Here is a 14275-nt window from a genome sequence, read left to right as displayed (position 1 = left end):
TGCACATAATGATTTAAGAATGTAAATTTGGAAGTTCTAGTGACTTCCTAAGCCCAGGTTGAAAATTTGCCTTCAAGACATGATAGTAGTACACTAAGGATGCTTTACAGAGAGAGGAAATTCTGTAGTGTGATTCACTTGCATCTTGGAAAATAACTGGGAAGAAATAAACTGCTCTGAGAAGCCTCAATCTACACTGTCATTAGTGTTGAGAATGACATTGGTGACAGAGGAATGGAATGTTAATGATGACACACTTATGCATTAAATACTTCGGGGTTGGGGAACATTGGAGAGAATGAGAGAGGTGTAAATAGGAGCTCTGGAATCCCTTGAGCATTTATTGGAGTCTCCAGGTTCACACACTTCTCACATTTCTAGACTTAGATGACTTAGTAGGAATTCCAGTGTAAATACGAAAAAAAAAAAAAAAAAGACAAAATGGTGTGGCAGAGGAAAAAAAAGGTCATTGTCTCAGGTCAAAGGGTATCAAACCAGGTATGTGTTATATTGCATGAGTTGTCGTGGGGAATTTGTTAGGTGAAATACATCTGGGCTAACACAGCATTCTAATAATAACTTATATTTATATAGTGCTTTTTATCTTGAAGTATAATCATTTATTATTAAGAGGTACTGACATCACAGCCATTTATTCTTTTCTCCCTTCTTGCTGTTGATCAACCCTCACAAACCCACGGTGGGGAGTGAAGTGTGGGCAAGAGCCTGTGCTATGCTGGCAAGAGACAGAAGGAAGAGTTTAAAAAGTACCTGGAATAGCAGTGCCCTCTGTTGGGACCTGGAGCAGAAGCGTGGTCATCACAGGAATCATTCCCATGGGAGACGGTGGCTTCTTTTCGAAGAGCACAGAAAATTCTGTCCTTTCTTGCAGTTGCGCGGTCCCGGCTGTGAGTCTGTTGCGAACTCTTTGGGCAACTCAGCTGGAGAATCAAACGGCACAAATTCCCTTTCGCAAACATTATCTGAGCTGCAAATTTCAAAAGCCCTGAAAGAAAAGTGTTGGGAGTGAGCAAAAAACTCCTCTCCACCAGCACACAATTCAGTATATTGGTAAAAACTGAAATGCCAGAACGTTAAATGCTAACCACAAATGGGTTATTTCTTAAGTCTTTTGAAGAGGAATTTTTAATTGATTGATCATGGTTGTGTGGGAACAAATACAATAGGAAATACAACTGTTCAGATTCAATACAGCTGAAACTCAGGTCTTGAGCTGGGCTCAAATCACCAGAGATCAGATTAGTAGAGCCCTGACAATAAAGACTGAGGTGGAATCCTTGGAGAAGGACCATGGTGACTGATGTCTCCTAAATCCTGTCCTGCACAAAGTACCTGTGAACCTGATTTCAGTGTAATTTATTCAACACACTTATTGCAGCAAGAATGACATTAAGGCCAGGTGGAATTTCATGTTTCACAAAACACAATACTCATGTTGTTAAAATATTTAATCTTTTAAGCATCTCACATGATCCCTTGAGGAAAATGGTTGCGTTGAGTTGTGCGGGACAGGGAGCCAAGGGGTTTAAGGCATAAAACTCTGTGTTCCCCTCAGCGGAGCAATATGTTGCAGTGTTGTCTCGTAAAATGATCTGGATACGCGATCTTAAATTAACAGTGAACAGACACCATGTCTTCCTGTCACATTTGGCCTCCTAAATACACGGGAGTAACTTGCTTTATTCTTCTTTAGCATTACAAATGCAAGAATATGACACAAAATGATTTGCTGTATTTTTTATGGGCCTGCTGGTGGAATCATGGAACAAAAACTACCGACCGTGTACTGAATGACTGAAAACGTGTTTGGATTTATCCATTTTATGAACATGAGGAATTTGAAGAAGTGATTCAGGAGATTTCTAGCCAAAAAAACCCCCAAACCAAACACACATACAACTAATTCTTTTTCAGGAAAGAAAAAGGAGACAATCCTCAGATCCTTCCCAAGTATGTAAAGTCGCAGTAACTGAACCGCGATGTTAAAGCCCATCAGACTCCTGTCATCATTATTGGTTCCCTCACAGTTGACTTCTGGGGTGTATTAGAAGGTGGGTGGTCAGTAGGTCGAGAGAGGTTCTCCTGCCCCTCTGCTCTGCCCTGGTGAGGCTACATGTGGAATATTGCGTCCAGTTCTGGGCCCCGCAGTCCCAGAAGGACAGGGAACTGCTGGAGAGAGTCCAGCGCAGCCACGAAGATGCCGGAGGGAGTGGAGCATCTCCCGTGCTAGGAAAGGCTGAGGAGCTGGGGCTCTGGAGCTGGAGGAGACTGAGGCGTGACCTCATTCATGGGGATCAATATGGAAAGGGGGAGCGTCAGGAGGATGGAGCCAGGCTCTTCTGGGTGACAACCAATGATAGGACAAGGGGCAATGGGTACAAACTGGAACACAGGAGGTTCCGCTGAAAGATGAGAAGAAACTTCTTGCCAGCGAGGGTGCCAGAGCCTGGCCCAGGCTGCCCAGGGAGGTTGTGGAGTCTCCTTCTCTGCAGACATTCCAACCCGCCTGGACACCTTCCTGTGTAACCTCATCTGGGTGTTCCTGCTCCAGCGGGGGGACTGGACTGGATGAGCTTTCGAGGTCCCTTCCAGTCCCTGACATTCTGGGATCCTGTGTGACTTTCTGCCTTGACACCGCGACCGGACACGGGTGGCTTCCCGACGGAGCGGGCTGTTCCTCACCCGCGGGGTCTGGAACCAGCCTCATGTGTGGTAAAAGCCTCATCTGTGGCAAAAGCCTTCTGTGTGGCCAAGGCCTCATCGGTGGCCAAGGCCCCGCAGCCCGGAGCGCCTGGCCGCCCTGAAGGCGAACGGCCGGAAGCGGAAGTCACGCGACCCGCGGGTGCCGCGCTCCCGGAAGGATACGCCAGCGCCGCGCAGGCTCCGCCTCGCCGGGCCGCCATCTTGGCTGGAGCCGCGCTCGCCGCAGCGGGAGGTGTGGGGGGTCCGGCCCTGCCCTGCCCGCTCCTCTGGCTCCTGCGGCGCTTCCGCCCTTTCCCCGCATCCTCCCTCCTTCCCTCGGCCTCCCGGTGCGGGCGGGTGAGGCGGCCCGGCGGCGGAGGGGCCTGCGCGAGCAGGGAGAGGTGAGCGGGGCCTGGGCCGGCGGGGCGAGCGCCTGAGGGAGCTCAGGGGAGATCTGGGGGGGGTGTCACCCGCCCTCTGTCCCTCCCTTGGGGACACCGTTCAGCTGCCCGAGAGCCGGCGGGTTCTTTCCTTTCTTCTAGGAAATTGTGTCGTCGAAATGGGGGCCCCGGGCCGCACGTTCTGTAAAGGCTGCCGGTTGTTTTCTGCCTGTAAGATACAAAGGTGCTTTCAGATGAGGTTTGGGTGGGGGTTAAAACCCCCGTGACGAAGTGCTGGGAAATATTTCGATGTGTTTTTGCGGCCCGTAGTGAGGGGCGTTATTGCGAGGCTTCAGAACAAATGTGTTACATTAAAAAAGATGTGATTCAGTCCGTGTGTTAAAGTTAAAGCTGACTTTTTGAGAGAAAAAAATCCTTAATTTTATGATGTCAAGGGCTGTGACTTAAAAACGTCCGAATTCTTTCAAGGAAAAATACTGTACGAGTGTAACAATCATTTACAGTCATTCTGACAAGAGCCAGATTAAACGCGTTTGTTTTGAGTAGGGTTTGAATACTCGACCACGTAAATTTGTTGCTTGTGATTTAAATATTATTACTTTAATAAGCTGTACTTGACTATCTGTTTGAAATAAAGAAATAGCAAGAGTTGTAGGTATTTAACACGCTTTTTGTATCAAATGCTGCTGTCATATTGTAAGCATTGTCTTACCTCTTCATACAAGCTGTTTGTAAAATCTTTTCTTCTTGTTCTCGCCTGAATTTCCCTGTTTACAGCCAAGTCACTGGCTCAGTTTCTCTGGGGAAAGTGGGTTAAGTAGCAGTTGTTAATTGGTGCGTGTTCTGTAGGTGCATTGTGAGGGCTGATGCTTTGTCTTGTGAGCAGCACTGGGATTTCCTTTCTTCACGCTGACTTGTCTCATTTTGGATGAGGTCTTTGTTTGCCTGGAAGAGAATGGTCTGGCTCAGAAGTTCCATTCTGTGACCTCAACTGACTCTTAGGCAACAGAGTTAATGTAAAATCCTTCACCTCAAATAAGGTTATTGTGGATTTTTTTGTTTGTTATTTATTTCAAATAACTGGCCGTGTAGGAACAGCAAATAAATTTAAATCATGGGTGAATTTACATAATAGATATTCAGACTGAGTAGGGAAATTAATTACTCAAAAAGTATAAGCCCTTTAAAACAGTGTCATAACGATGTGTGCAGGACTGATTATTAAGAGTTTAAGTGGGTTCTATAATGCAGCATATTTTCACGATCGCGACTCACTGTAGTATATGAACAGCAGTGGTCTGGAAGGATTATTTTCCCTAATTTACAGAATCTCTTGGGAGTGTGTTGGTTAGGATTTTGCATGGTTCTTGCCACTTAAAAGTTATGGTAACTTAATTTACAGTTAAAAAAATACTTTGTAAAGTAGATTTTGCAAAAATCTGCAGCTGTGTTCAATGAAGCATAGTAGCTCTGCATCTATTACAATTCTATTGAGGTCGTGTTTATATATATATATTTTTTTTAAACTAGATGAGCAACAACAGTAATAAGAGAGCACCAACGACAGCGACCCAGAGACTTAAACAAGACTACCTGCGAATTAAGAAAGATCCAGTGCCTTATATCTGTGCAGAGCCCCTCCCATCCAACATCCTGGAATGGTAAGAATTGGAAGGAACTGTTCGCTTGCTAGTGGAGAGAACGAGATTTTCCAGGTCTGCAAGTCCGACTCCCTCACTCCTACAGATTGTGTGGGAATTCGGGTCTGGGAGGAGGAGTGTGAAACTTTTGCTCAGGTGCTACTGGCTCTTCATTTTTCTAGAGAATTTGAAGCCTGATTGTATGCTGACTTTCATACTGTTTAAATTTCTTTCTTTGTCCTAGGCACTATGTTGTACGGGGACCTGAAATGACTCCTTATGAAGGTAGAAGTTGGCATGCAGCAAAAGCATGCCTGTGCTTTATGTTGGGATTGGCATGCCTGAGTAATTGTGTGTCTGTTTGAATGAGTAAAATAGAACTGCTGTAAATAGCTCTAAAAACTGTTAGTGCAGTTTCCAAGCTGTCCCTGACTTGGGTGATAGCTTGTTGAAAAGAGGTAGTGGTACCACTGTGGGTTAGGAATTGTTCTGTTATCAAGGATTCTAACAAAACAACGTTTAGGTTAAACTGAAGACAGATAACTTCCTATTAAGTGATTGCTAAAGGTTTTGGAGCAGATAACTCACTTTAGATAATGACAGTCAAACACAACTTAAAAAAATCCCAGTTTGTTACCACGTAATGTTCTTGGTGAACGGAGACGTTTATTCTCTTTATGAATTTCTCTGGAGAAAGTGAGGAATGTAAAAGCCTGATTAATTTGTTGTCACATATTTCACAGTGTCTTCTGGAGCCTCTCACAAAATGCTTTTTTAAATTGGATTCTTCATAGGATTGTATTTGTAGTTACTTGTGTTTCTAAAACTAATTCATTTGTATTGTATTAAATACACTTTGGCTGTTTTTCCTTAAATGTGTTATGGACTTGACAACAGAAAGTGCTGTTTGTAATATGCATGTGAGAGAATTGCCTCCAAAGTAAAACTACTGTAGTTGTGGATCATTATTCCTGTGTTTTAGAGGCACAAGATAATGAGCTTGATCTCTTTAGTGTGAGGGGGAGAAGGAGAGAATTAGAGTTTTATTTGGCCCGTTTTGAGTAGCAGCTTAGGACTTCATCTTCATGCAAAATAAGTAATTCATCTCTTTATGTAATGCAGGTGGCTATTATCATGGGAAACTAATATTCCCCAGAGAATTTCCTTTTAAACCTCCTAGTATTTATATGATTACACCTAATGGAAGGTTTAAGTGTAATACAAGGTAAGGATTTTCTTCTAACACTTAAGCAATTAACACCATTTTATCAATATGTATAATGTGTAATAATTCTAATGGCAAAAATAAACCACGCTGCCTGTTCTTATCCCTTTGAAGGTTGTGTCTTTCAATCACCGATTTCCACCCGGACACGTGGAATCCAGCTTGGTCGGTCTCAACGATCTTGACGGGCCTTCTTAGTTTTATGGTGGAAAAGGGCCCCACACTGGGCAGCATAGAGACGTCTGAGTTCACAGTAAGCGCCAGCGTGGCACCCACCTTTTGTCAGCTTAGGGAATGTTGAACGGGACCTCAAAGTTAAACCAGCAGCAGCAGCTGGCGTTTTGGTGTCTCAGAAATGAATATGTTGTTGCCTGCTATAGATGATGGGCAGATGAATTAATTTTATGTGATGTAGGGATGGAGAGAAGATCTCTTAGAGAATTTTAAATCCCTTTTAGTAAACAGTATGGTTAGGACTTTCTTTCTCTGTCTTTCCTTCCTCTGGAAGTGTCTGCCAAGCAGGCACATTAGTACAGAATGCTAATCCCACAAGATGAAGAATGGAGAACATAATTTAGGTCTAGAATGTCTATTGTAGTGAATAATATTCACAAGTATGAAATATTAGAAACTAGTAGGCTAGTGGTTTGCACTGTTCTTGTGGGAAATAATCAGCTGACGAATTAAAGCATATTGACTTCGTTTGTATGCAACTGCTAATAACTTTTTTTCCTCCACAGAAAAGACAGCTCGCTGCACAAAGCTTAGCATTTAACTTAAAAGATAAAGTCTTCTGTGAGCTCTTCCCTGAAGTGGTGGAGGTAAGGGAATTAATTCCATACAATGATTTGGTTTTCTGTAGTTTTTTGGCTGATCTGTGTAGATCTGTATACTAATCGTTTAGGACTGTTCCCAGACAACGGCTACTTTTATCAATCTTGAAGGCCTTTTGAAAGGTGCTTTTGCTACATGTAAGAGTTAAAAAGTTGAATCTTGAAATGGAATTCTTTTTCTGCCACACAAAGATTCCATTGTATAGAGAATCAAATGTGTGTATTTAGGATTGGTATCACAGCCTTGACTGAGCTGCGGGTGCAGCAGGTGTGGTTGTGGTCCCAGTATTTTAGAATTAGATATTGTGTTTTCTTGAGTTTGAGTATGCCAGAGAATCAGAAATATTTTCTGCAGTACAGTTTTACTGGTACCTAAATGATCGGGAAACTCTAAAGACAATAATAGATACCTGCTGTTGTGTTCCATGCACAGGCAGATTTTTAACATGTAATACTTAGAGTCCTAATCCTTCTAAGCTTCTGTGATTGCTTTCTTCATTGTTTTAATGTCTTGTGTTAAAAACAAGCTGGACATGCAAGACTTTTGATGAAAGAATTTCTTATTTCTAACAAAAGGTTTATCAGAAAATGTACATGTGAACTAAAAAAATACTTGGCCAAATGATTGTTAGTGTCAACCACCGAAGTAGGTAACTTTGGAAGGAACTCGGGAGTCTGTACAGATGTGTGTAATGCAGTTAATTTAGTTTAAAAGACACTGCAGTATGAAGAAGTGTACCATAGCCTTTCCCTATTTTGAAATCTTTTCAAAACATCCAATAGCTTCACGACTTTCGCTTCCAGCCATTCAGTTGTTTTTTTTTCCTTTCTCCAGGAGATCAAACAAAAACAGAAAGCACAAGAAGAGCTCAGTAACAGACCCCCATCCCTCCCTTTGCCAGATGTTGTCCCTGATGGGGAAGCACACTACGGGCAGAACGGAATTCCCCTTCTTAACGGGCACGTACCCTTGGCACCTGCCAACCATCCGGGTCTCCAGCAGGCCAACCGTAACCATGGACTTTTAGGCGGAGCTTTGGCGAACTTGTTCGTTATAGTTGGTTTTGCAGCCTTTGCCTACACAGTCAAGTATGTACTGAGAAGCATAGCGCAAGAATGAGGAGGAGGATGATGATAAAAGAAATCCAAGACCAAATTAGTGGTAGTTGCAGAATGAGTGGGACTCTTTGGGCACCTGACTGACACTGGGATAATAAATATTTGTTTTACCAAGTTGCAGGTAAAACATCTGTTGGCTCATGGGTTATTTTTGAGAAATGAAATAGTTTGGATTAGTCAGAAAACTAAAAGAAGTTCTGCTCACAGATTCTCTTGTCCTCGCTGCTGTCTACTAGTGGCTCACAAACAAGTCAAAGCATTATTGATGAGACACTAACATTTCTAGTGCTTTGATTTTTATAGCAGTTCTCCATCTGTTATTTGAAATTTGAAAATCTTAAGGAAATAAGGCTTTTTACTTCATTGAACAATTTTTAAAATTTCACAACTTACGCATATTGTATTTTATTTTCATTAGTACAGGTGTTGAAATGATTCAAGTAGAGGTTTCATGTGGACTTGGTAAGGGTTTGGTTCACGTGAATGTTGATGCTACAGAAGATTGCTGGTTTCTTTTTTAAAATAGAACGAACATCGTTGCATATCTAGTCAGTAGTGATTAGATGAGTGGGAAGATAACACCCTGTGTGTTAAATGTGTTGTCTAAATTGTCACAATGTAATTGAAGGTTTTATTTGGGCTACAAGAAGTGCAGTTGTCGGCCTTTAGGAATGATTAGCAAGAAAAAGCATTTGAATCAGTCTGTAGTGGGGATACCCGTGTCCAGAATCGATTTGGGTTTGTTCACTTGCAGATTTCCGTTTTGAGAGATGTTATATTTGAAAGCTGTAATACTTAATTTTGATCACAAGGTGCCACTGTTGAAAAAAATAATAAAACTGCACACACCAATGGAGAGTTGATTGTGTATTCAGAAAATCTTCTCTGGATTTCTTGGACTTCGGTAAATGAAGTGACCCTAGCCCTTGGGAAGAGAAAGAGAGTCTGAAAAACAAACCAGCTTCATCAGAGTCAACTGAATTAAGCTGAAGTGTCACTAGTTGAAGTAAACCCTTAAAATCATTTATTCTTGCTTCCTTGAAGATTTGCATAAACTTTAAAAAAACCTCCACCACCACCAAAAGCCAAACCCCAAACCTTTCTAATTCATCTGAGATTCTAGAAGCTTTTTGCTTTTAGGTGTAAGTTCACCACCAGTCCCCTTCAGATGATTGATGACTGAAATTCCTGTTTGTTGATGGCATTACAGGACTGTGGGTAAACACTAGAGCTCCTCGAGTAGTTCAGAAGTCTGAAATTACTTTTTTAACCAAGTTTGCTTGGTTTCCTCTCCCTGCTTAATTTTATCCAAATGTTTTATTTCATCAGAGGCAAACTTACTGTGCCTTCTATGAGTGACAGGGATGCCTGGTCATCTGGGGAAGAAACGCTCGCTGTTCGTGGCACAACAAACCATCAGAGGTGATAGTGGCGTAAAAAGCTCTGCAAATAACTGCATAGTCTTATTTGAAGTATTGTTAAGAGCCCAAATAAATATTACCTCATGTATCTAAGAATTTTTTTGAAACCGTTTTATTTTCCCTTTCAGATTTGTTCTGTCTGCGTGTTCTTGGTATCTTGAATTGTAAGGAAAACGTACTGCTAACCCATGAGCCATGCAGCTTAGAGCAGCAGTAAATGTGACCAATTCTCTGCAATAGGTAGGAATTACCCAAACTAGCAGAACAGCTCTTTACTAAAGAAATCTTAAAGCAGTTCTTACTGAGATAAGGAAGGGAAGGAGGAGGTGGGGTGTGAGGATGGAATTTGGAAAAGGCTGGATTTTAAAATGTATTTATAAGTCTTTGATTTTTACCAAATCTTATTTATAACTATTTTTAATTTACCTCTTGTATGTGCTTAATCAGCTCTTTGAAAAAAAGAAGCACCAGTTGTGTCTATGTAGAAGCAGTTCTGTTCTGTCGGTCTGGGGCTGTCCTGGAAAGCAAGGGGGAGATGTCTTTCCTGCAGTGATGGGATTTTTGGGATGGCTTGTCAGACTGATATTTTTTCTTTTTTCAAAGCATACGGACCTGTTGCTGAGGCTGTTCTGCCTCATAGATCTCAGTATCATTCAGTCATGTTTGTTCTCACAATGCCTTTTATTACCATTGACATTGCCTCCAGACAGAAGCTTATAATTGGTTGTCTTTGTCTATCTTCTGACAAAGTTCTTTTAGCCACATAAAGACAAAGGCAAGGAGACCTTGGGCACGATGTGTTTGCATCTTCTGTGAAATGTACCTAATCAAGGCAAAAGAACTAGTAAAACCGTGAGATGTTGAATAAAAGGCATTTTATTATGTGACAAGAAATTGGCCTTAAGCTACACCCAAGTATTTGAAGGGGGGAGTCTCTTGTTTTTAGTAAGTGCCACAATTGGAAACAAAAAAATGTTGGTTAAACCCTGGACATGCTGCATCTTTTCTGAGGATTGGTTGTATTTAAAAAACAAACCAAACTTCCAATTGCCGTTTCTCTTCAGTAGCCTGGATTCAGAGAAAGATGTGACAGTCATTTTGGGTGCGGTTTGTTGGACGTGAGGAGCAATCGCTGAATCCTTACACCTATGGCTTATGTGATTTTGATACATCTCCTTGCCTTTGGTAACAGAAGATTTATTCCCTTTTGTGTTGGTTTTACTGTTTTGTGGGTTTTTTTAAAGCATTTTTAATAGTATGCACTATATGATCTTTTTGTTACCAAAGTCATTCGATGGAGTAAACCATTCTTTGCCATGCAAAAATATTCTCATGCCCTGAAGCAGTGCATTAATTAATGTAATAAAACTAAAAGCTGCCCCTCAGTATATGATATTGGAACAAATGTCTGGCCCTTCACTCTCATGCTGCAATTCCATGGATTTCTGTAAGGTTGTTGTCACAGGCAGTGGGGAGTTTTTGCAGCTTCAATCAGAAGACATCTCAGTGGTCGCCTTTAAAGATCTCTTGAGTCTTAAAATCCAGGAGTTGTGTGTAGCCATAACTTTTCTCCCCCTAAGATTTCAAGGTCATGGAAGTTCCCTTACTTGAAGCATGTACTGAGGAGTAGAAATGACTGCATTGTAAAGTTGTTTGTTCATAATAAACGTTCATGATAAAATTTATACTTTCTGTGGGACCGTTTTTGGGAAAGGAATCACTGGGAAGAAATCTAACTGGATATTTGTGGACTAGAAAGCAAACTATAGCTAAACTGCTCCCCCACCTCCAGATTTCTTTCCTGTGGTAAAACACCTCCAGAAGACCTACAGGTAATAACTTTCACATCTTTTGTTTGATAATGCAGTTCCTCTCCAGAGAGATACTTGTTCTATCGTGACATGTCACAACTGTCACTGCAGTGTGGTCCCTGTTTTCGGTACCTACTCTGGGGCCCGTAGGTTTCACCGGTCTTGCCAACAGTGATGATGTCTGGAAGAAAAAAGTAGATTGGAACCTTGCTATTCTTTATAACTTGATGGAGTGGAAGTGAGGAGTTTTTTGCTTGAGTGACATCTGTTGGAGCTGAGCTGCATCCTAATTTGTTTTATGAAATGATACATTTTCCTTAATAATGTTGGTATTTCTGCCTTTTTATTCGGAACAGTTCTAGTGTAATTAGAATTGTTACCTTAAGCCCTGTGCTTCAAAAGGTATTTTTTGAATGGCTAATAGTTTGTTGCTATTAGTGGCTTCCATTGCAACTCAGTCACAGGAAGACACAACATATACAAGGTGATGCTTTTTTGCTGCCCAGCAAAGGCCAGATCTTCTTAAGGCAGAAAAAACACGTTTTCAGTGAAAAAATAGCCTGCACACACACACAAAAGGGATGCTATTGAGCATGACTGAAAGCATTCACATCTCACGTTATCGAAAAGTCTTTTCTGGGCAAGGAATAAGGATGATTTATTAGTGTTTGCCAGGAACCTTTTCCTAGCAGTAAAAGCTTTGCCCTGACATTATTTCACACCTCAGTCACTCCGCAGACCCCACTGCAAGAGAAACCTGATGCGTTTCAGCAAATGCTCCTGGGTTTTGCTGAACCTCTCGGTGTTTCTGTGGGTTTGCCACGAGATGGCGAAACGATCCCGCCTGGATCCCCGATGGGGTACGTGGGTGAGAGGCCCTGAAACGTGGGGGATTTTGCAGAAAGCAACTGGAGTGGCCGTAAGCTCTTGGTCTGTCCTCCCAAAGCTGCACTTTTTGTCTGCTGGTGTGTTTACATCTGTTCTAACAGCTTTTGTATATTAACCCAATCGACAGGTCGAGTTTATAGCAGGTTAGCATTGGGAAATTGTAGATTTAAGCATCGGGGGTCTGTTACAGGAGTACTCCAGGCCTCGATCTGCTGCGCAGCAGGAGTGGGGGGTGTCTGTGGGAATGTCTTCTGTGTTGACTTAAAAAATCATTATCTCTGCACCAAGGCTTAGAAGTTGTTCAATATGTCTCCAATGGGCAGCTCTGGGCAAATCCTGGTTTTTGCCCTTTTGCCCTTTGGCTATTATTCTTAGCATAGTTAGGTAAGGTCTATCTTGAGTAAAAGGTGAATTGATTGAAAGATCAAATCACTGGTTTGTTGCCTGACTATTCAGTTTCCCCTCCAGCTTTACACACACTTCTTAGAGTGTTTGCAAATGCTGTGTTTGGGTTCTTGCACGCGATTCTAAAATGAAAATGTGGCTTCTTATAATATCTTCCCTACTTCAAGACTTTCTTCCTGCAGAATTGGTATTGTTACATTCTTCGGTATTCCTGTTATTGCTGCAATGGTGCAGAGCTCAGAGAATAAACTATTTGTCTCTTCAGTCACTTTGAGATCCTTGGTTTGTTGTGCTATTAGGTGCAATGTTGGCCTATTCCTGTTTTTTTTTTTTTTTTTTTTTTTTTTTGCAAATGGGGGTTGAATGTTATTTGTGCATTGGCAGGACTCGAGTGCTTTGGAACTGCTGCACTGAGGATGTGAGAGCAGCACCAGCCAGGTGTGCGATTTCCTATGGATAATACAAATGCTGAATTGAAGGTTGGAAGGGAAAAACCAACTGTGCCGACACTTGTTTCAGCCCAACATAGAGAAAAGCCCATGGTTGGGAATTAGCTACGGTCAGTTTGTCCTGCTGGACCATCACGTAATGTTGCTTGATGGTTGCAAATGTAGTTAGAATTCATTTCCCCCAAATCTGAGGATGTGGCACTTGGGATGGGGAAGGAGATGATGCAGGCTGACGGATGCAGCCCAAAAACGCCATCGCCCCGTTCCAGCCGAGAGTGTCATTTCTTGCCGTGGTGTGTGGACCTGTCAAGCTGTTTAGCTGCAATATGACAGATTGTCCTATTAATGTGTCATCAAGTGCACTCTTACAAATTCATGGCTTGTCTACAACTAACCTGAAAAAAGAGTCTTAAGTATGAGAAGGCGCCAAAGAAAGTTAAATATTATTAACAAATAAAGTCTGCCACGTAGTTTTGATGGAATGTGAGCTAGTTGGGGGAGGGGTGATATGCTGTTAACTATTTAGCTTCTGTATAACTTCCCTTCTTAGTCTCTCTTCTCTTTCCCAAACTCCATTTCTCCCAAAAGATGCTTTAAAAAGACAGACCTGTGTTCTGCTTCTTGATTTTGCACTCAGATTGTTCATGCCTCAGTTTCCCTGAGCCACAGATAACAGAACTGTTGTTCCTGACCCATGGTACAGGGATTATTAAAGCAAATCTGGTGCTTGCTGACTGCATAAGGGACCTCAAATTATGTGATTAACCTTTTGCCATTCTTGGGCTTTCTCGTGGTACAATCTTGGATGAATTTTGCATCACTCCGTTTTGTAGAAAGAAGAGGAATATTTGCTCTGCGTGGTGGGGAACTGACAAAGATTTGCCGACTGTCCAAGTACTTCAAGATCTCCCTTCTGAAATGCACGTAGGAGATGTGTAATCTTTGGGTTTCTGTTATTTTTAATAAACAGCCCACCCTCCCGTAGAGAAATGAGAAAGCCCCTGTGGAGCCAGGCTCCGAGGAGAGCGGGGGGAAAATGTTGTGTGGAGCAGAGCTGCTCGAGTCTGCAGCATGAGTTCCGATGTATCAACGTGTGGTGTGATGCTGAGTGCATATTCCAAGCCACATATTTTTAGCTCTACCACACGCTCGTGTACAGTTTTACAAACTTCCCAGAAAAATGGTGATTTCTCGGAGATAATGAAGGGGAGGTACGGAACAGGGCTGAGGGGAGGGAGCAGGGAATGGGCATTGATTTAAATCTGCCTGGCACACGGGCCAGCTCCACTTATCAGTGAGTCTAATAGGAATGTGAAGAGAATAGGCTTGACAGCTCATTAGAATGTGATCCCTCCTCCTTTTTTTCCTCTTTTTTTTTTT

General features: G+C 42.1%; 1 protein-coding gene across 2 annotated transcripts; it reads left to right on the top strand.

The window, feature by feature from the left end:
- The first annotated feature begins 2910 nt into the window (after positions 1–2910).
- Positions 2911–8773, top strand: UBE2J2 (ubiquitin conjugating enzyme E2 J2). Of its 2 annotated transcripts, none has more exons than XM_065650193.1 (7): positions 2911–3104; positions 4635–4765; positions 4989–5029; positions 5867–5969; positions 6084–6222; positions 6710–6790; positions 7638–8773. In XM_065650193.1, exons 2-7 carry the CDS (start codon positions 4635–4637, stop codon positions 7920–7922), a joined length of 780 nt encoding a protein of 259 aa, XP_065506265.1. In that variant the 5' UTR covers positions 2911–3104; the 3' UTR covers positions 7923–8773. The 2 variants fall into 2 exon arrangements, with proteins under 2 accessions (XP_065506265.1, XP_065506267.1); XM_065650195.1 differs by lacking the exon at positions 2911–3104 and adding an exon at positions 4013–4144.
- The last annotated feature ends 5502 nt before the right edge of the window (positions 8774–14275 follow it).

Source organism: Caloenas nicobarica, chromosome 22 (assembly GCF_036013445.1).
Source record: "Caloenas nicobarica isolate bCalNic1 chromosome 22, bCalNic1.hap1, whole genome shotgun sequence".
Classification (NCBI taxonomy): Eukaryota; Metazoa; Chordata; class Aves; order Columbiformes; family Columbidae; genus Caloenas; species Caloenas nicobarica.
This window is presented reverse-complemented; position numbering and strand designations above follow the sequence as displayed.

Coding starts and splice junctions, on each gene's coding strand:
- UBE2J2 (XM_065650193.1), top strand. CDS start 4,635: ATGAGCAACAACAGTAATAAGAGAGCACCAACGACAGCGACCCAGAGA. Junction 5,030..5,866: donor TGAAATGACTCCTTATGAAG/GTAGAAGTTGGC, acceptor TATGTAATGCAG/GTGGCTATTATCATGGGAAA. Junction 5,970..6,083: donor AGGTTTAAGTGTAATACAAG/GTAAGGATTTTC, acceptor ATCCCTTTGAAG/GTTGTGTCTTTCAATCACCG.